This window comes from Coenobita brevimanus, chromosome 77 (genome assembly GCF_032717465.1).
Source record: "Coenobita brevimanus isolate Jiangsu-jjx chromosome 77, ASM3271746v2, whole genome shotgun sequence".
NCBI lineage: Eukaryota > Metazoa > Arthropoda > Malacostraca > Decapoda > Coenobitidae > Coenobita > Coenobita brevimanus.
In genome coordinates this window covers 15,724,700-15,747,900 of record NC_137030.1, presented here as the reverse complement: position 1 = coordinate 15,747,900, position 23,201 = coordinate 15,724,700, and the positions used below count along the sequence as shown (strand labels likewise).

At 41.0% G+C, this 23,201-nt stretch overlaps 1 protein-coding gene across 1 annotated transcript; it reads left to right on the top strand.

The window, feature by feature from the left end:
• The first annotated feature begins 2,754 nt into the window (after positions 1-2,754).
• Positions 2,755-22,979, top strand: LOC145408503 (protein GVQW3-like). The gene is made up of 2 exons (XM_080279233.1): positions 2,755-3,132; positions 22,899-22,979. The coding sequence occupies exons 1-2, from the start codon at positions 2,755-2,757 to the stop codon at positions 22,977-22,979; spliced, it is 459 nt and encodes a 152-aa protein (XP_080135359.1).
• The last annotated feature ends 222 nt before the right edge of the window (positions 22,980-23,201 follow it).

The following is a 23,201-nucleotide window of genomic DNA, read 5'->3' as shown; positions in this document are numbered from 1 at the left end:
AAAGTTAGATAAGGTTGGGTGGACCTAAACAAGGAGGGGTTGTGCCGTGATGCCCATGCACATGTTGGTATGCAGCATGCATTGACACGTTTCACATATTTCCAAATAATGTACTTGTAAAAAACATTGCCCAGTAAAGGTGTATGGAAATAATAATTTTTACTTAACATGAAACTGAAGCCATAATACAGAATATGTAGGATTACTGAAAAACAGATTTCACAAATTATCAGTAACTCATCAGTACCTAATTTCGTCTTCTACGATTTTATAGCCTTCTTCATTCCTCAAACATCTGTAACATACTGCAGTTCTCGGGCATTAGATTACATTTTGCGCCACGAAACTCATTCAGGTTAATCATTGTTCAACCCTTGCCATTTCCATTCATCATATTCTTTATTTGATTCCTTCCATCTGCTTGTGACCCATTCAGCCCTGTTTTTTTTTTTTTTTTTTTTTTTTTTTTTTTTTTTTGTTATCCCCAGATGATTTTATCCAGCCAAGTAGAAACTTCATTGCTGAAGGGTAAGTTACTCAGTAACATTAAAAATTACTTACTGTCCTGAACAAATGTTCGCTGATATACACATACATCACAATGCAGTTAGTGTAACTAATACTGTTAGATGATAATTACAAAACCCATAACAATGAGGACTTGATACCTTCTGGGATTATGTCATCAGATCTTATTGGTTTAATATAGTGATAGGCAACAGCCGAGTGCACGTTAGTATGATAGAACGTAAAATTAATGCAAAGATATACAAAGTACACTATAATGTGTCATAAAGCATCATATTCTGCTTCAAGGTCATTTATCTAAAAAAATATATTCTATTCTATGTTTGTAAGTATACAATGAACACAGATGTTCTACTCAAAGAGTTCATATCATACTGTATTTGAGTACCTTTATGTAGAATATGAAACTGACTTCTGGGTCTTGTAAATGCAAGCTACGAATGAACTTCCTTATTTGTTAAAGATACTGCTTAAAGCTGTTAGCACTAAGCTTCTGACGAATTTGAACATCAGTTTTGCTACACAGAACTTAAAAATTTTTGGAAATGGCAAAATTCTGAGACAAATAGTGGGTCAGTAAATTCTCTGTATATAGCTGACACGATGATTATGATCACTCTTTTCTGTAACTGTACAGTACAATATAACGATAACTTCCAGATACCCAGCCATCTAAACAATAGATATGGATAAATAAAAGCATTGTATAATATTACTAGAGATGAAATATTGAGCGTTCTTTGAACTTTACATTACATTTCTATATATTTTGTTATTTCACTTTTAATAGTTGCAACATGGCCACACCAACACATTAAAAAACAATACTTACTCATAAGAATTTACTTCTCTCCTACCTTGCTAGCTTCACAATATTTACACAAACATTTAAATTAGTGGATACAGACTTTTCTTTCCTACTAAATATCATATAATGAGTTTTGAAATACCGAGACAATTTATTTGCCTGAATCCTCTCCTATAACTTATTCAGTTTTATTATTCATTAAACATATAAGTTCGTCTGTATGCTTGCCACTTAAAAAAATAAATTAGCATCATCAGCAAATAATACTGGTATAACTGATGAAGAAATATTGACTATGTCATTCATATATAATAGAAATAACCATCCAAGAACTGATCGATAATATACTCTACATTAAATATAACAAATATCTGAATGTTTCTCATTGAATTTTACACACTGTACTCTGTCCATTAGGCAGCTTTTAAACCATTCATAAGTAAGTCCTCTTATTCCATATGTTTCCAGTTCCTTTAAAAAATTTGATGGCCATCACAAGCTTTACTTGAATATAAAAATACCCCAAGTACATAATTACCTGCATCGATTTCATTGGTAATTTTATCTATTAATGTTATCAAAATTAAGTTGTCCTTGTTGGAAACAAAACTGATATTTATACACCAGACCAGACTCATTAATACATATTACTCTTCTGTATCTTACATTCTCAAAAATCTTAGAAAAGGTAGATACAACTGAGACTGGGCAGTAATTATTTATAGTCATATCATCCCCACCCTTAAGCAGTGGAATAACTTTAGCAAGCTTCCTTTCATTAGGAAAGGCACCTTGCTTAAGAGATACAATTAAAGCATCACTCTGGATATGTTTGTTTAATAATACATGAATTAGGCACGTCCCTTCCTGGGCTTCTTTTTCCTTTAAGTTTTTATTATTTCAGTAACCTCATTTGTCTGTTACCTTGAAAAATAGTGATTAACTTTCTGCTGTATACAGAGGGGTGTTTCTAGGAAGGTGGTTAAGTCTCAATAATTCTTACTCCGGCATTCACAAAGTACTCATTTACTGCATTTGCCATAAATTTTCCATCCGATTCAACACGTTCATTAACAACCAGATTTTTTATAACCCAAGATTTTTTGTTTTTACTTATAGCATCTCTAATTAACTTCATGACTTCTTTACGAGGTGCTGCCCAAAAGTACCAGTAATCTGAAAAGAGGAAGCCAACCTTTTGCAATTTTTTTTTGCCGCTAGGAGGAGTCAGCAGCACCCCTTGTGCGTCAGTGTGGCCCCGGCCGTGTCTGTAAGCAGACGTGTTGGTGAACTATGCTTACTATTGTAACGTGATGTGTAGGTGGTTTGGAGGTTTTGCAATGGCAGACCTAATGGAACAAAGAACCTGCATCAAGTTCTGCTTCAAGATCAACAAGACGGCTGCAGAAACTCACTGGATGCTTCACCAAGCCTTTGGTGACAATGCCATGTCCCAAAGCAGAACATTATTCTGGTACAAGAGGTTCAAGGAAGGACAAACGTCCGTCAAAGACCATGACCATTCTGGACGACCGTCAACAGCAGCAGCACCAGAAAACGTCAGAAACGTTCGTCAGGCTAGCCTTGCAGATCGTAGACGAACTATCCATGATGTCTGTGATATTGCTGAACTGTCGTATGGGAGCGTGCAACGAATTTTGTTAGACGTGTCGGCCATGAGATGCATCATTGCAAAATTTTTGCTAAGACTGCTGAGTGACGAGAAGACACAGCACGTTGCAGTTTGCAGGGAGCTCAAGAAACAGGTCAAAGGTGATGCCACCTTCATCTCCAAGGTCATAACTGGTGATGAATCATGGGTTTATGGTTTTGACCCAGAGACAAAGCAGCAGTCATCGCAAAGGAAGTCCCCCAATTCACCGAGGGCGAAAAAAACTTGTCAAGCTCGCAGCAATGTCAAGTCGATATTGATCGTTTTCATCGATACCCAAGGGATTGTTCACAAGGAATTCGTCCCACCTGGTGAATCTGTCAGCAGAAAGTTTTACTGTGAAGTTTTGCAGCGTCTGAGGGAGAACATCCGTGTAAACGTCCAGCACAGTTGAAGAACAAGGACTGGGTCCTGCATCATGACAATGCCCCCCACCCACACATCAATTGTTGTCCAGCAGTTCCTGGCTTCCACTAACACAGTAGTCATTCCCTACACACCCTATTCGCCCCCTGCAACTTTTTCCTGTTTCCCAAGCTGAAATTACGACTGAAAGGGCATCGATTTGACTCAGTTGAGGAGATCCAGACAGAATCACAGGAGGTGCTCAAGACCATCATGCCTGAAGCCTTCCAGGGATGCTTGGATTCATGGAAAAAATGCTGGGACCACTGTATACATGCCCGAAGGGACTACTTTGCAGGCGACAACTAGGAGGTAAGGTAACTTATTTTCCTACACTATTCAAATTACTGGAACTTTTGGGTATATTACCTACAGTATGTTTTCTTGAAATTGTTTACTGTAATGATTCCATTCAGCTTGTTGCAGTAATTTTTTAAGAGTTCTTTTATATTTAATATGCCTGTCTATATTATAAAGTAATGGTTTCTTTAATGATAATACATATAAATTGTTCTTACTCTTGATTGACTGCTTTAATCCAGAAGTTAATTGTGATCTGTTTCTATAAGCAATCCTTATTTTGATAAGGGGAAAATATTCATTGAAAAACAAGAGAACTTTTACTGGAACTCAGAAACTCACCTGACGATCAGAATGATTCGTCATGCTGCCCCATTCAGTGATAGTCAGTTTCTCCTGAAATGACAACATGCATTTTTCACTGAACAATCTTTTGGTTATACAGTAAACCTTCGATATAACATACTAATTGGGGGGAGGGGTGGGCTGCTGTATCCAAAAGTTTGCTATATACGAGGGGTCAGTATTTCTGAGGGATTACCGAACTCAGTTCACTATATAAGGGGAGTCATTTGGATCTACATGCTCAAACATAACCTAAACTAACTCTATGAAGTTTTACATGGAGAATTCGATGGTTTATCAAGTTGTACATTAAATACAATACTATATGAAGTTGTATATATAAATACAATACATATAATATGAATAGAGTATAATGTGGTAGTGTTATAGTACGCTTACTGTGCCAGGAAGGGATGCTGTTGAAGTACACTTACTGTGCCAGGAAGGGATGCTGTTGAATTACACTTATTGTGCCAGGAAGGGATGCTGTTGAAGTACACTTACTTGCCAGGAAAGGATGCTGTTGTCACCATGGGTTGATTCCCGAACTTCCCCCTCATTTTGCGAACTTTGCAACATCTGGGGGAAGTAGCGATTTGGCCGTTCGTTATATCCGCAATACCAGGGTTCATTAGATCGCGGGTTTACTGTATATATTTTTCATCATTCATTATTTTTGGGTTAGTACTTAAGCAGAAAACAGGAAAGTAATATGAAATGTCTGTATTCAGAACACCATTAAACAGACACTTTTTATGAACATTTTTATGAAACGTAATACCGGCAAGTTATTATTCCTCCATGTAAATTGATTGATGACAGACAAAATTGAATATGAGATACTGTTTACAAAATCTTATGTGGGTATACAACTTTTATCCTTTAACACATCAATATAAAGTCTCCAGTTCAGTGAAAAATTTCCTTTTCTTGATGTAGTTTAAATAATGTGTTGTTAAGATTTTCAAAAAATTCGTCCATAGGAGCACATCTCGCTTGTATATAACACCAATATTACTTCCAATAACGTTAATATTTTCCAGTTCAGTTAAAGTGGACTCAGCATAATAATTCATTAATGATTCATCATTTTTCATGGTAAGGGATAATTGCTCTTTAATGCAGAAAGATGCCTCCACCTTTCCCATTTTTCCCATAATTTTCCCTTTACACGCAACCACCAGTAAAACGCCCTTGTCGGCGAGGTATGAGCAAGGCCATTTAAATCCTAAAGCACTGAAATGTCGTCTTACACCCCGAGGAAGCCTAGAGTATAGTTTATAGATTGCTATCTGTCTATCAGGTTTATGTCTTCAAGACAAACTGGCCTGTGGCCCTCTTGTGAAGATTTTCGACATCGTGCACTTGGTGTGTGTCACATGCAACGTCTGGGTGTGATGAAACATGTCAGAAACAAATCTTAAACAGTTGGACTATCATATGGTGCAAACCACGCAGTGGTTGGCCCTGTGGTTGCTGAGATAAAAGCTTCTGAAAAGCGTTACAGTCGGTCCGGGTCGCATATTCACCGGTCCGGGTCGGGCCGCTCATATGTGAGAAAATGCCATTACCTGACTAGAGACTCGTGAAGGCTTCGCCCTCGCTCGCAACTACTGCCATACCTGTTGATACTGGAATGGTTAATCCACGTTTCTGCTAATCTAATTACTCTAAACTTAACGTCAAGGTTTTACGAGTATGAGTCAAAGCCTAGAATATATTTATATATTTTATAGACTGCATGTGTTCAAGCGAATTAGAGCAAATAAAATTCAGACTGAATTTTCTCTACATATTCCTTTAACCTGACCTTCCATTTAATAATTACTCATTAAGTTCACAGAGCCTGTGCTACTGAAGTAGCTTGTATCTGGATCTATATCTCATAAATGTGCAGTGTCGAGATAATCATTAAGTTCTAAAGGATTAAATCTAATGTCCCTCAGCTGTGCGGGCAATCATATTTACAGTATGTATGTAAGGACTTATTAAATTCTTCGTCATTTTGTAACCTGTTAAAGGGGATCATATTTACTACACGGTAAGAAATCTCAGTTATAGCAAGAAAAATGCATTGCATTGCATTCCTACAAATCGTAAAGGAAGAAACTCCTTTAGCAGTAGTAATTATTTCCTTATATTTCCCACATATTACTGTTGTTGGTCCTACTTACATGATTTTAAAAGTTGATTCTGCATGATATAGACAATAAAGTAGCAGTGTTATGATACTTTTTATAGTGATCAAAAATTGTATAGAAAAATTATTAATATGTAATACTGACTGAATGAAAATAAACTGAGAAAGAGTACACGATCTCCGCATACATAGAAAAGAAAAAAAAAAACAGAATATGGAACATACAGTAGTTTGACACACTGAAAAAGTAAATAAATAAAAATACTACATAACCAGCATTTACCATAGCAAAAATATCTAAATTAATTAATAAATTTTGGCAGGAGATATGCGGAGATAAACAATAGAGAAGTCCATTATGCCTTTAATGTCCTTCCTTTCTCTTCCTGGCTTTTGTAATATTTTGTATTTGTTGTGATAGCTTTTCAACATATGCCTAACTCGTTCATCAGACACTGTTGGAATTGAAGCTCGCTGCCACACAGACTTCACCTTTGAAATGACAGCAATACTTATCTCAGAAAATGTTGGCTCCTTTTTAGAAGTCTTCAGATTTTGCCGTACATACAAATAATATCTCATTACATCATGATATGTTGGGAGAGAGTTCATATTTAAATCATCTGGTGTCCCAAAAATGGGACACATACTTGCAAGTCTTGTTTCGTGGCAGACCATCCTTTGAATCAAATCAGACCTTTCTGTAGGGAGCAGACAAGTAAAGACAAGTAAACATACATAAAATAACAGACAAGTAAAGACTGACTGACAGTGAGAGAAGAGAAAACATGTAGTGACATGTCATGACATGAAGCCTATCTGAGGAGGCAGAAGATATTAGACTACAGCACTAAGACTTCAAATACAGACATTTATGTTGCCCAATAGTATATTTTCAACTATTAGAAGCGTTTTTGGCTCTATTGTGATTTTTAGAAATATTATGAAAAAATGGCTATTTCAGGAAAATTTGTTTATAAACTGATGCTTTGGGGAGGCAGAAGATATTATTTAGTAAAGAGCAACTTTTTTCTGTATGTTTAGGAAGTAAACTACAAAATATTTATAACTATTGCTATATGATTTATGCCCTGCTTAGTATAGTTAAAAAGTCCAAAATGTATCATATATTTTCTTGAATTTTGCAAAGTTTGTGCACCTTGGGGAGGCAGAAGATTTTGTTGTAAAAACTTGATATTTCACAGTAATTTTTTTCTCATGGGTACACAACTTTTGAACACTATTGGATTTTGAATTTCCAACAAAGTGTAAAAACGATCCACCCTATTGTCTACTTGGATCCCTCCACCTCTACGATGGGCGCATAGCACCCTACTAGCAACAAGCTCTCATTCCTTTTCTGTCCAACTCTCTAATGAAAGAGTTAATCATTGCTCCCAGTCCTTCATTTGTGCAACTGGTCAACTCTGGAACTGTCTCCCTCTGTCTGTATTTCCTGCTTCCTCTGATCTCCAGTCTTTCAAACGCAGTGTGTCCTGGCATCTTGAAATGAACAGATCTTGAATTTGGCTCACTTTTGTATTGTTTTTGTTTTTCTCCTGGAAGGAATTGTTGCGGGCTCCCGGCCTTTGGTTCTTTCTTACTCGCTCAAAAAAAAAAAAAAATTACTCGTATCCACTATTTAATTCCCCACATCTACCTTCAGCCATTCCTTAGCCTCCTCACATCTACTTCCACCTATCCCTTAACCTCCTCACATCCACATCACCCCTCCCTCACTTACCAGCATCTACCCCTACCCACCTCTTAACCTTCCCGTATCTACCTCTACCCACCCCTACCCACCTATTAACCTTCCCGTATCTACCTCTACCCACCCCTTAACCTCCCCACATCTACCCCACCCGCCCTCCTTTGCACAGACTCATCTAAAACACCAAGGAAAAAGTGAAAAAGAAAAGGCTTTGAAAAATCATACTGCTCTCGTAGATATTGTGCTTACCTTTACCCTGTACACAGTAGTTAGCTAGAAAAATGCAGATTTTTTTTTTTTTTTTTTTTTTTTTACGTGCTCGAATCAGGGCAAGGGCTTCAGAGCATACTTCTCAAGGGCAGTGACCTATCCCAAGGTCCAGTAGTCGTCATACACCTCCACATGTCACCACTTCTGCGCTAACACCCACCATCCATATTGAATACATGCTAGGGCTGTCTCATACATGTCTGTGACATGTTACTAACATGTTCGAGGCATGAATGTAACATGTCACTAGCAATGTTTCTGACAATGTTCGAGGGCAAGTGTGGCCGCATCCTTACGTTACTTTTTTATCTTTTTTTTTTTTACGTGTGTACAGCCTATCACAAACGTATCTGTGCACAATACGAGCTAAACAATCTGCCACCACAGACAGTGATTACTGCATAATCGCAGATGATTCTATCTATCTCTCTATCTATTTATTGCCAGATGCCTCAATCCCGTACGGGGTTGCAACAAACAAATCGCCTCCACGTCGCCCTGTCCCCCGCCATTTCACTGCCCGCTCCCAACTCACAACCCTCTCTTTCATATACCTCTCCACCCCATCCCTCCATCTCATCCTCGGCCTCCCCCTCCTTCTCCTCCCCTCCACCTCACTCACATACACTCTCCTCGTCAGTCTCTCACCCTCCATCCTCTCCACATGGCCAAACCACCTCACTGTTTTCCTCCTAATGCATCCTACCACATCCATATCCACACCACAACGCTCCTTTATATCATCATTTGTCAGCCTGTCTCTCAATGTGACTCCACAGGCTTCTCTTAAATTACTCATTTCCACTACTCTCACTCTTGACTTGTGTCCTTCCAACAGCGTCCAAGCTTCACTTCTATACGTTAGAGTTGGTATCACAATACTCTCATGTAGTGGTAACTTTTTCACTTCCATGCTCACTTCCCTGTTTCTTATCACTGCCTTCAAGAAACCAGCAACCTTTCTTCCTTGTTGTACCTTTTCAGGCACTACACCCTCCAAACTTCAACCTTACTCATCACACTACCCAAGTACTTAAACGTACTCACATTTTCCATTTCCTCACCATCCGACCTCACTGTACATTCACTGACTTCACGTCTCTCAAAGACCATCACTTTACTCTTCCCTGCATTCACCTTTAAATTCCGTTTCTTACACACTCTCCCAAACTCATCCACCAAGTGCAGCTCCCCTTCGTCTTCACTCAACAACACAGTATCATCTGCAAACAACAGTACAGGGAGTTTCCAAACACTATCCTCTCTCACCAGGGCCACTCCAACATCCACTGCCCTACCTTGTACCTCTTTTATTACCCAATCCATGTACAGATTGAACAACCATGGAGACATGACACATCCCTGTTTCAAACCAACTTTCAAAGAGAAAAATTCACTCAGTTCACCATCCACACGCACTGCAGCCTAGCACCCTCATACATACTCTACACAGCATTCAACAACTGCCCCATCTACTCCATATATTCTTAACACTTTCCACAATCCTTGTCTATCCACCCTGTCATATGCTTTCTCCAAATCCATGAAAACCGCATACAACTTCTTTCCCTTCTCTAGAAACTTTTCCACTAAAGATCTACGAATGAATATCTGATCTACACAACCTCTCCCCTTCCTAAAGCCTCCCTGTTCTTCTCCAGCTAATTCCTCTGTTATTTCCCTAACTCTGTCAATAAGTATCCTACCATACACTTTTCCTATTACACTAAGAAGACAAATGCCCCTATGATTACCACACACTTCTTTTTTCCCCATTTCCTTTGTACAAGGGAATAATTATACCTGACTTCCAATCCTCCAGGACTCTGCCTTCCTCCCAGGCCAATCTGCACATCTTCCACATCCATTCTACTACTATCTCTCCCCCATGCTTCAGCATTTCACCACACACTCCATCAATTCCTAGGGCTTTCCCCAATTTGACTTTCTTCATTGCTTCCACAACTTCTATCCTACTGACTTCTTCTTGTATTCCCACCTCCCTCCTTCTCCCAGCCATTCCCTAGCCACTTATACTCGCATTCCTTCCATCCTCTATGTTCAACAATTTCTTAAAGTGTTCTCTCCATATGCTCACTTTTTCTCCCTTCTCCACTAGTAATCTACCATTTTTATCTTTCACTATCCTGCTAACTTCACTGCCACCCTGTCTTACTCTCTTCACCTCTTTCCAGAACATTTTCTTACAGTCCCTCCACTTTGCACTCAAATTCCTTCCAAATTCCTCATCCACTCCCTTATGCGTTCTTACTAATCTTTTCACCTCTCTCTTCCTTTATACAAATAACTCTCTTCCGCCTCTCAACTTCTTTAACGCCTCTGTTTCTCATCCATTCATTGTATGCTTTCTTCTTTTGTGCCACAGCCTGTCTCACCTCTTCATTCCACCACGCTGTTCCTTGCGCCCCCCTTCGTCTTCTCTTCACCCCACACACCACATCATATGCTGCACATATTTCTTCTGTAAATATCCTGTACACACTTTCCACATCCCCCATCTGCTCCAATTCATATTTACCCAATCATTCTGCTACTTCCCTCTTATATTCTGCCATTTTCTCATCCTCTTGTAACCTTTCCACTCTCCTTGCAACTACCCCTTCTTCCCGTCCTTCCCTTCTTCTATTTCTCCTTGTTGCTTGGATCTTGATACTGGCCACCACTAAGTAATTGTCAGAAAGTCCACTCCCCCAACCTGTACAAGCTCTTGCATCCATTACACATTTTCGCATCCTTTCATCCACACACACGTAATCAGTCATTGGCTTCCTTTCATTCAGTTCACCACCCACTCTTCTCATCACTCGCCATGTATACCTGTGGATCATTTTGTACCTGAAGAGGGTATTGGCTATCACCAACCCCCTCCCGGCACAAGTGTCCACTAACGCACTGCCATTCTCATCTATCTCAGCAGGCACACCCCACTCACCAACTATTCCATCCAGCTTCACGTTCCCTACTTTACCATTCATATCACCAATCAAGAACACTCTCATTCCTTCCAAACTTTTCCATGCACACCTCCACAGTTGTCCAGAACTTCTCTCACTCTGGTTGCACGATCTACCCCACATTAATAGTACACTTATTTTCTCCGTACCACACTTTACCTTGTATTCTGGTGACAGCAAATTACTCAGTGCATTCTAGGAAAGACCTCGAATTCTTAAAAGGTTAATGAAGGATAAATGTTTAGTCGCTGGCCCCAACACCTCATAGGGATTGGCCTTTAACGTTTATTTGTGAGTACTTATGTTTACTTAGAATGTTGTTATGGATGGTACATCTGGCAAATTGGTTAATTAAAGCACCATCCAACATAAGAAAATAATGGTTCTTCACTCTATATGCTGTAACTAGGGGAGGCGGTGGCTGAATCGGTAGAGGCTGAGGCTGCCTGTAGTCCTAATGGACCTAGGATCGAATCCTGGCTGGGGCAGGGACAGTTTAAGGATTTAAATTTCCTTAAAGCAGACTTTCCTGATCTACCTGATGACCCGCCGACATGTCGTAAAATACCCCCGCTAATACCAATACACCAGTCCTGTTATGGACATTGTCACGAGCATGGTTTTCGAGAAAGTCACTGACATTTCGAAACAAGGGTGAAGTACTCGTGTGGTCCAGACTTGTGAGAGACAGTACCCAGCAACATGGCGATGAGGGAGGACGCCTTACCTGCTGCAGCCGCAACAGTTGTATTAGGTGCACAGCAGGGACAAAAAATACGTGCTCGTCGGCGATTTTGGGTGCGTCCATTACGTAAGGCAAACCACTATGGTGATGGACATCATTTTGTAAATGACCTTGTTAGAGATAGCATTGGATTGCTACCGGTGCAAGTGGGAGATAGTTCATAATTTCATAATTTCTCCAGGATGTCAAAAGACAGATTTTGAAATGGTATAGGTCACAGGTAATGGCCTACTGCTGTGTTAGATTCATGTCCGCAGCTCAAAGCCTCATCCATACCAGTGCTACCAACATGATTCCAGCAGAGTTGCCAACATGTTCGCAGCACTAGTGTTTCAGACATGTCTGTAACATTGTTTCGGGCAAAAGTTTGAATCATGTTGCAAACACATGTTTCGAGCAAGTGTGCCTGCACCCTTAGGCGTGGAGTTGTTAGATCCGAGGCTTTTCGGGCATTGTTACTCGACCTGAGCCTGTATGGTTGTTACTTCTACAGTCGCGGCCTGTAGGCATGAATGAGTTCATCTGTTCTCGAGGAATGTGAAGTCAACGAGGCTTCATATAATACATTAGGCTAATCGGAGGTCATGTCCTGACTGTAAAGGAAGGGATGGGCTGCATCCACGGCACGATGACTGACTCCTGTGACTGGGACAGGAGAGTACTAGAAGGGGTTGGAAGTAAAACCCACAGGTGCTTACCTCACATAATTTTCCTATTTCTTACTCACTACAATGCGGTTGGAACTCTATTGGTTAGAGAAATGGGTTACTTAATGTTTTTAGATTTGTATTTGTTTAAATCTAATGATGATAATGATGATAATTATTATTAATATTATTATTAGTAGGCTATTATTATTGTCATTATTATTATCATTATTTCCATTATTATTATTATTATCATTATCATTATTATTATTAGTGTAGTAGTATTTTTATTATTATTATTATTATTATTATTATTATTTTATTATTATTTTTTTATGTTATTATTATTATTATTATTATTATCATTTGAGTGGTGTTGAGAAAGTATGAGGCAGATGTTTATTCCTGACTAGTTTCGCACAGTGGCTTCTTCAGGGGAATGAACTTTTCCCGTTGTTGTTGTTGTTGAAATATTTGCCCACACTTAGTGGGGCACGGGCAAACAAGACAGCCCTTCAGAGTAGGTGGCGAAAAAATGCTCTCCGATCAAAGCACAGCACGGCAGGCAAAACTGGAGACAGGAGAAAGGCAGCAAGGCCAGGAGAAGGCTGGATGGTGAAGGCCGGCAGGCAGATGGTCGAACGGTCGAAACGAGGGCAGAGCGGGACAGGTGGAGCAGCGTGGAATGCGCGGCCCCGATAGAGGGGATGCCGACGACGAGCTGCTGGTCGAAATCGCCCCGATGCTGCCCTCAACCCCCTTGCCCTTGGTGCAATAGAGCTAGAGATACTCTCCCAGCTCCCCAGCAGCAGATGGACGCCAAAGAGGGTGAGCCCGGTCGCGGTCATAGGGAGAGAAGGCCCGCCCTGATTCAGGTGGCGGTGGAGGGAGGATCGTTGGCCGTGGTCTATAGGCGGAGGAGCCTCAACCACCTAGTGGGCGGATCTAGGCCCTCAAACTCTGGGTAGAAGGGACAGGCCAGACCCCTTCGGCTGCTGAAAAGCTGCAGAGAACTGGTCCCGCCACGGACTTGGGTGGAGGTGTTCACACGGCGAGAGGTGGGCTGTGAGAGGGAAAGGTAACAGACCAATTGGCTACCTGCAGACTAAGGATTAGCCAAGAATGTGATCCAGCAGCCAGCCATATAAGCCAGACTGACCCGGGAAAAGTGCTGTACCGAATCCATGGCATTTCCAGTGTTCACTCGGCGAGGGGGAAACGGTGGAGTTTCATGAGATACGAACCAAGTCAGACATTAGGTGTGCCATAGCCTCATCCCTTGTTTGTTGAAGTAACTGCTGATGTGGATGTTGAGGGAACCGAATGGAAAGGTGAAGGGTGGAATCATCAGCGTCCGAGTGGATAGGGTCAGATGTACTGCTTAGAAGGCCATTGATGAATAAAAGGAAGAGAGTTGGTGATAGGACAGAGCCCTGAGGAACACCACTGTTGATAGATTTAGGGGAAGAACGATGGCCGTCTACAACAACAGCTATAGAACGATCAGAAAGGAAGCTATAGATGAAGACAGATAGAAGGATGGAAACCGTAAGAGGGCAGTATGGAAATTAAAGATTAATGCCAGACTCGATCAAAAGCCTTTGAGATGTCAAGTGCAATGGCAAAGATTTCGCCAAAGTCCCGAAAGGAGGATGACCAGGAGTCTGAAAGGTAGGTGAGAAGTTCGCCAGTGGAGCGTCCCTGACGGAACCCAACTGACGATCAGAAAGAAGGTTGTGATTGGAAAGATGCTTTAAAATTTTTCTATTAAGGACTGACTCTAAAACTTTTGAAACACAGGATTTTGAAGCAATTGGACGATAGTTAGAGGGCTGGAACGGTCACCCTTCTTTGGGACTGGCTGAATGAGAGCAAACTTCCAGCAAGAAGGAAAGGGACAGGTTGACAGACAAAGGCGAAAGAGTTACCTAGGCAGAGTGCAAACACCGAAGAACAGTTCTTGAGGACAACAGGAGGGACTCCATCAGGCCCATATGCCTTGTTAGTATTGAGGCCAGTGATGGCAGAAAATACATCAGCTGAAGAAATTTCAATGTCAGCCATGAGGAAGTGTGAGGGGGAAAGTGATGGAGGAACAGCACCGGAAGCGTCTAAGGTGGAATTCGAGGAGAAAGTCTGGGCGAGGAGATCTGCTTTATCAGTAGAAGAAATAGCTACAGAGCCATAAAAATAGAAAAGAGGAGGGGAGGATGATGAGGTAAAGTTGTTAGAAAGGTTTTTGGCAAGGTGCCAGAAGGAACGGGAAGAATTCGAGTTGGAGAGTTGAGAGCACTTAGTACGGATGAAATTATTTTCAGCAGTGCGAAGAACAGACTTAGCACGATTCCGGGCAGAAACATAAACAAGATGTGATTCATGGGTGTGTTGACTCTGGTACCTCTTATAGGTTTGCCTGTGCGTTCAGCTGTTCTCCCTGTACCAGATGCTTTTTTCCCTAGGGTCCGAATCTTCCATTGGCACGAAATTTTCTCTGAGTACACAACTTTTTCTCTGACACTCATGACTCCCTTACCTACGCACGATATTTTTTTTTTCTTTTTTTCCGGAGTTGCTACAGTTTTTCCCACTCAAACTGTTTTGACCCCCAAGGCTGATTATTTTACGCTGATGGCAAATATTTTCCTTGCGCATGCGACCTCATTCTCACCGCGCACCAGTTTGTTTACCCCGCACGCATGACTGTTTTCCCTCCCTCGCGACTGTTTACCCTCACTCCAAACATTTCCTCATATACATGCGACTTGTGTGTGTGTGTGTGTGTGTGTGTGTGTGTGTGTGTGTGTGTGTGTGTGTGTTTCCCTGTACGCGACGTCTCTTCCCCACTCACCCGACCTTTCTTCCCCGAAAAAAGTGCGTTTTTTTCCCTCTCTCATGCGAATATTTCCCAATCTATACGACATTTTTCAATCACACATGCAACTCTTTATCTCCGCGTGCGAATTCTTTCCACATGTGTGCTAGATTTTTTAGAGAGAGCATGATTCTTTTTCCTGTGCGGGTTACTTTGTTCCCCGTGTGAGGGACCTTTTTTTTTTTTTTTTTTTTTTTTATTAAATCTTGCTTACGAAATTTTTCTTCTGCGTAACTTTTCCAAGTGTGCTAGGATCTTTTCATTTTTTGGTGTGTGTGTGTGTGTGTGTGTGTGTGTGTGTGTGTGTGTTTGAGAGAGAGAGAGAGAGAGAGAGAGAGAGAGAGAGAGAGAGAGAGAGAGAGAGAGACGTCTGAGGGTGCCATGAAGAGGAAGGAACGTGGGAGTAGAAAATCTGATCAAAGACTTGGAAAGGAAATTCTGGAACAAAAAACTGGTGGAGATCATGAAGGAAGCCAGAAAGGGAAGTGGGTCAGGAAAAATATTTGCCGGGGAAACCGAAATGGAGCGACGATGAGTAAGAGGTAAGAGTAGAGAGGAGAAGGAGAGGTAGTAAAAGTGAGGTGAAAAGGACGAAGAGATGAAGCGAAAAGAGGTCGAAGTAGTGACAGTGAGAGAATAGGAGTAGAGAGAAGAGAGATAATGTTGCAGAAACTAAATAATAGATAAGAAGAGAACTAAAACAAAGGACCAAGAAAGAAATGAATGGTAGGGAGTGATAAGCAGAGCAAAAAAAAAGAAAAAGAGGGAGAGTTGATGGAACAAAAATATGGGGAGTAAAGAAATGTAATGCGAAAATTTAACAATAGGTAAGCATTTAGGGGGAAAAAAGAGGCAGAAAAAATATAGATTGGAAGGAGCGACAGGAGGAGTGAAAAAAGTACTGAAGGGTTGAGATGAGAATTTGACAGAAGCATGGAAAATGTAAAATCGGATTAGTAGGTAAAAGAGAGAGAGAGGATAAAGTGATGGAGGGAGAGTGAGAGGTGGAGGAAAAAGAAGAGAGAGTATGTTGATGGGCAGGGAGAGACGTCAACTATATTAAGACTTAGCATTAAATGGTAACACTGAAAAGGCAAAAGCAAAGGAAGTAAAGGTGAGAAAACAAGGAGTCAAATGTGAGGAAAACGTTAACAGATCTGATGAATAAAGAATGAAATAATAATGGAATATCTTGATAACATAGTAAACAGAGATGGAAGAAAAATTATGCAAAGATAAGAGAAAACAAAAAGTAGTGAGGAGAGAATGGGGTATACAACAAGAAAAGTGAGTAATGGGACTGCGTAAGAGGATGCTAAACTGAATGGTTATTTTTCATGGTTATTTTTCATATTCTTAAAGCAGATTTATATCTAACGACGACACAAGGTTCATTAGTAACAGTAGTGGCAACTACAGACTCATCTGGACTCAAACTCAGCGGACTGCAGGCTGAAGCTGTCTTTTTCTTGCAGTCCAACATCCTCATTTTGGGTGGCCAGGTGGGAGGATGAGACATTTAAAGAGCCGGGCAGCGGCTATATGTGCCACCGTTTGAAGGCGTCCCTCACCAGCACTAAACAAGGATGAATAAGGCAGATAATACTGTAGATTTAACCAGTTAACAAAGATTATTTCATTTTAAGTGTAATTAGACTAACATCAAACGATTTTTTCCCTTGCGATGAACCTCTAGTTATGAAGGAGTTAGAGTTGACAGCTAACTCATCAAATTAGACGTCTTCTCTAGGTTGAATGACATCATTTGGAGGCGGCAAGAATAAAATGACTCAACATGTCGTTGAGAAAGACAACTCTTTCGGACCCAGTACATCAGTCTTATTATACAGACTGGTCCCTATCTAACACTCCTCTCCCACTCTGCCGTGCGATTTTTCATGTTGCGGGGACGGCTCAGTCAGCGTTACCAATACCCATACAGGATCCTATGTTCATTTCCTACTCCCACTGCCACCACCACAATCACACCTGCAGACACAGGCGTCTCCGCAACATAAAGAACGGTAAGGTGAGTTGCTAGTGTGGCGCTATTTGCTGACCATCATGTACATTGTTTTTGTTTTTATTAGATCATTTAATTCGGGTTAAGAAACATCCCTAGTATATATGGAGTTTTGGAAGGCTGTATCTAACGCCTCGGTAGGAAAAGTCTCTGCTAAGCGTAATAAAACTGTCTGGTAGCAGCAATAATAGAATTTACATGATGAGCTAAAGCTGAAGAGGTAAAATAAATCAAAGTAGAGAGGACAGAGGAAACGGAAGAAAAGCTGAGAGAAGAGGACTGATGGGCAGAAATCCAACCAGATTAAAGAGAACCATGTAGATAAGATCAGTGGATGAAAGAAATGAGAAGGGAGGGGAATGGAAAACAGCAAAAGGATCTTTTGGGATGGGAATGGTAGTAAGAAACGAAACGAAAAATGTATGACAAATGTGTTCTCTCCAGCCCACACATTGGTCCCAGTCCTCCTTTCAGTCTCACACACACACCCACACACACACCCACACCCACACACACACACACACACACACACACACACACACACACACACAACTGTCTCGGAGCTTTTTGGGGAGTCAGTCTGTTGGAGTCTGTCTGGTAGGGTCTGTCTTTTGGAGTATGTCTATTAAGGTTTGTCTGTTAGGGCCTGTCTGTTGGGGCATATTTTTTAATCTGTCGTAGTCTGTCTTTTGGGACCTGTCTATCGGGGTCTGCTGTATATGTCAGTGGAGTACGTAGGTATAAAGTCTGGGCTGAGGGCAATGAAGAAAAGAAGAAAGTGACGAAAATGTAAGCAAACTGAAATGAAAGGAATACAAAGATACAAAAGTGCAAGAAGACCAAAGAAGGAAGATGAAAAATAGGGGGCGAATGATAGAACAGAAAAATAAAGAAAAGAGGCTGTAACAGAAACAGAGGAGCAAACTGCACATAGAAGGGGAAAGAAAGGAGGAACAGAGTAGAAAGTGAACGAAAAGAGAAAAATTATGATATCAGAATACCTGAGTAAAGGGAAGAAAACAGAGGTTGCATAAAGGTAAACCAACGAAGAAAAGATAAACGGGAGGGGAGGGAGAAAAAGAAAAAAAAAGTGTTAAGAAAAGAGGGAGAAAAGGAAACACAGAAGGAAAGGAAAGGGAAGGGATGCTGGGGAAAAAAAAAAAAACGAAATAAAACAATAGAAATCGAAGGGGAACGGAGGGAACAAAAGAAGACGAATATGAAGAAAACGGAGGAAAGGAAGACAAGGAGAGAGAAAAAGAATGAAAAAGAGACAATGGGCAAGGAAGGAAGGAACAGGGCCTGGAGAAAGCAAATGAGAAGGAGGAGAAAAAGATGAGGGAGCAAATGAGAGAGAACTAATAGAGAAGGAGAGGCAAGGCAAGGAGAAGGGAAGAGAGGAAAAGAGGAAGAACACAAGAAGAACAAATGGAAAAGAGCAAGAGGGAGAGTAAAAGAGAAAGAAAATATAAGATAAATGGGAGAAGAGAAACGGGACCGAAGGGCAGAAAAGGCGAAGGAACGAAGAAAAGTTTAGTGCAAGGGGAAGTCGAAGAGTAACAATAAAGGAAAACGGAGAGAAAAAGAGTTATGGAAAGGGGAAGAGGTGGGGAGCCAGTGAAGAAAATAAAGAGAAGAAAGAGGAGAAGGGGAAGGAAGGTCGAATGGGGAGATGAGAGAAAGATGTGATGACAGGGTAGGGAAGGTGGGAGGAGGCTTTAGGTGGTGGGTGATGAGGTGTGGAGGAGAGTGAGAGGGAGAGGGAGAGACAGAGATGGAGACAACGGTATAGAATCATATAGATGGACAAACAGGTAACATGAAGGTGGAAATAGATATACAGAGAGACATATAGATACAAACAGAGAGGGACAAAAGTAGACAGACAGATAGATCGTTTGGAGGAATCTCAAAGGTGGTGAGAGAGAAAGAGAGAGAGAGTTGTAGACCTTATATACAGAAATGGAAATGGGTAAAGATATAATGATAAAGAGATATAGACAGATAGACAGGAGGAAACATACGGTGGTGAGTGATGAGGAGAGAGAGAGAGAGAGAGTGTTAGTATCTCAAATACCTTGCTGTCCATAATGAGAAGCTACTTCGCTTTTGCCCAGAGGTGCATTTCTAGTTCACACTCATTTCAGTGTAAGATCTTATTTTTTTTTTATCGCTCTATTTTAGTGCTGTTAACAACATCCATGGCACCTGGTGGTTTAGTGGGTAATTATTGCGCTCCAGTCGGATTGAGCCAGTGAAGGTTTATGTCCCAAGGGTGGTTGAAGTTGATTGCTCATGTAATGCCACTCAGGGATGAGTGAAGCTGGTCACTCTCATCTTAAATGTTGAGACCAAATGCCTAGCCCCGGGCTCCTACGCTCCTCATGGGGCAATGTAGGATTGGATGATGGATGGATGAATGAACAACATCCATGGGGAGTCTCTTTCAGGTGGGGCATATTTTGTACTTGAGAAGTGTTCACATATACCGGTGCTAAATCTTTTCAGTTCCAGTATCCGACCATGGTGGCTTGTTGAGTTCTTGTTGTGACTAAGCAACTCTCTATGATCAAGATTGTCAGACCCATTCAGTCTTTCAAACACTTCAGTGAGCTGACCTCGTAGTCTACGAGAGTCTAATGAAAAGAGTCCCAGAGCCTTCAGTCAGTCCTGATAACTCAGTCTCCTGATGGATGGAACGAGTTTTGTTGCTCTAACTTGAACTTTTTTTTTTCAGTCTGTCCTTCCTAAGTGTAGGTGACTAGGACCGCACAGCATACTCCAGAAGCAACCATATTGATCCCTACAGCTTGGATGACAGTCATGTCCGTCATAAAACAGGTGTTCAGGGTGGCTTGGATGACAAAAGACACTTTGCATTTCCCATCAGTCTTTGAATTCCTACCTATTTTCTATGATGCCCAATGTGTGACGTAGGCATATAGGAGGCGAATGAGCTACACTGCCAGTCTTCCGTTTGAAATGGGAGGGGTAGGAAAAATAATTTCTAACTCCACATAGTCCAATTCACTTGCTGCCGTTTCTGCTGCCTGGCCCCTGCCACCTCCACCCCTGCCTAGTCTCCTACTCATGCAGGAAGGAGGTTGAGTGATAGTTCGAATGGGAAAGTTTCAGAGATGACAGTATCGTTTAAGTGATGTGTCCTGGCCATCATTTACAGCTCCTCAGCCTCCTTGCCATTGCCTTCTTGGCACCTGTGCATCACCACCCTCTCACCACCATCCACATCGCCCCAGTTCAACACTTCGCAGGTGTGTGTGGAAGTATAGTACATATAACTTAAATCTGTACTTAAAATGAAAAAGAAAAAACTGGTATAGAGAACTAAGGAAAATTTCAGTGTAGAGATAAGGAAAATTTCATTTAGTGAAGTAAGATTGTAGTCATTATATACAAAAGCCATAGATGATTAAGAACTCTATGGTACTGAAAATAAGTGTTATATCCAAAACCTAACAGTGGTTTTGCATCATCCGGTATGGAAAAGAAAGTGCTGGAGTGAAAATTGTAAGTGATCTTTTGAGGCAAAGTACTGTACGGTGGGTTTCTCTTTTATGTTATGATAATACAGTGCAATATATGTATGTGTAAACTGGTTGTGTGATAGTAAACTAGTAAAAGTTTTGTGCAGGTTCTATACAGTAGTTCAGAAGGAACTTAGCCAAGTGAGTTTTCTACATTGCAATGTAGAATATAAGGAAAAGAACAATACAAGCGCAAATAAGTGTTACGGTAATAGAATGCACTATACTTGCAAACTGGTTTTGTTATGATAGTAAACTAGTAATAATATTGTGCAATTCCTGATGTGCAGTAAGAACTTACCCATGTAAGTGACTTTTCTACAAAAGACTTTAGAATATAAGGAAAAGTATGGGTATAATAACATTAGCTCCAGTAACCACCACACAAGGGACCTTGCAGAACAAGTACAAATAAGTGTTACAATGACAGAACAATTTACGTACTTGTGATAAACTTGTTGTGGAGTAAGAAACTAGCTGCGCAAGTGCTTTAGATGTAAAGAAAAGTATGTGTGCAAGAAAAAAAAATCGACCTCAGAGATAACTAGTGATCTTACATGACACTGAAAATGTTCTCGCCAAAAGTCTAGGTGATCTTTGCTGCAAGTAATGCGTAGTAAACCTTGGAATTTCTTTTCACCCTTTGTCACCCATACAGTGGGTGAGATTCACTCATGCAGCAGTGGCAGGGGCTGATGGAGAAAAGTGTCAGGGTCAAATGAGGCAAGAGGGAGTGTGAGCAAATGTGAGCGAGGAATCCCTGTCTTGGCAAGGCAGGTGTGTGGCCTGCAAACCGTACCGACGTGCCAGCTCATAAGGACAGACTCTCAGAATCCCCAAAACTGTTTCCATTCATCACCCCGTATCTCCACAATGCTTCCACCTATATGCCTGGTGATACTTGCACTGGTGATATGAGGGATTGATGAATATTCTGATCTTTAATTGAAAGTTCTCGGTGCTGTAGTTAAGGATCTATGATAAGTAGAAAACTGATTATTCTTTGAAATAGCCTGCATACAAGAAAGGCTCAGCGCGTTAGACCCCTGAGCCTTAAGGGTAAAGGAGTTATAAAGCCTAAGAACAATCTCGTTCTTCCTATGTTAAAACTGCCTCTGGATGTAGCCTAGCAATTTCTGGGTCCTTTACTCTGATTCGATGCACTGTTCAGAAAACTTTAGGTCACTAATCAGCGTACCTAAGTCCTTTACCAAATCAGTTATCCTCAGAGGTCTTCCCAAAAGCGAATAGTCTGATGCAGGGTTTGCATAACCAGTATGAACAATCATGCATTTCTCCAAGTTCAATGGCATTTCCCATATATCAGACCAATCCTCAAGCTTAACAAGTCTGCCTGGAGTTTTTCAAACCCTTCAAGCCTGGTCACACTTGCTCCAAGTCTGATGTCATCTGCAAATTTTCAGGTCACACCTAACAGATCAACATCTACATCATTGATATAAATGATGGACAGGAATGGACCATGGACTGACCCTTGTGGAACTCCAGAAGTAACAGAAGCCCAGTCACAAGAAATTTTGCGGATCCCTACTTGTTGTTTCCCATCAGTTAGCAAATTGTCTGACCAGGGTGTAGCCTCCCTATTAATACCGAGTTAGCGCACTTTTGACACTAGTCTGAGATGAGGCACTTTCTCGAATGCCTTTGGAAAGTCTCAGTAAAGGATGTCTACTGCTTTACTACCGTTATATACATTCAACATTTTGTGGAATAAAACGAGCAAGTTGGTTGGGAATGATATATGCCCATGCTGGGAGTCCATAATCAGGTCGTGATTTTTCAGGTGTTCGACATTCCTCTCAACAGTTACTCCTTCAAACAGTTTAACTATGATAGAGCTCAGGCTAAATGTATGATAATTAATTCTGATTCTTGATCCTCTCCTTAGAGACTGGGGTCACATCTGCTAGTGTCCAATCTTCTGGACTTCCCCTGTTTCCAGAGACTTGTTGAAGATATCTGCAAGTAAAGGAGTTACCTGGCCAAGTACCGTTTTAAGAACTCTTGGAAGGATTTTATTTGGATCAGGTAAGTACATAGTCTGTCGATTCGTCTTGCCACCTCCTCAGGGGTTCGTCTTTGGATGATAGAATCTTCACTCTCATGGGCCAATACTGGTCTTGCCTTGTCATCATTATCCTGTAACCTAAAGACCAAAGCAAAATAGTTATTTAGAGAGTTGGCCATATTC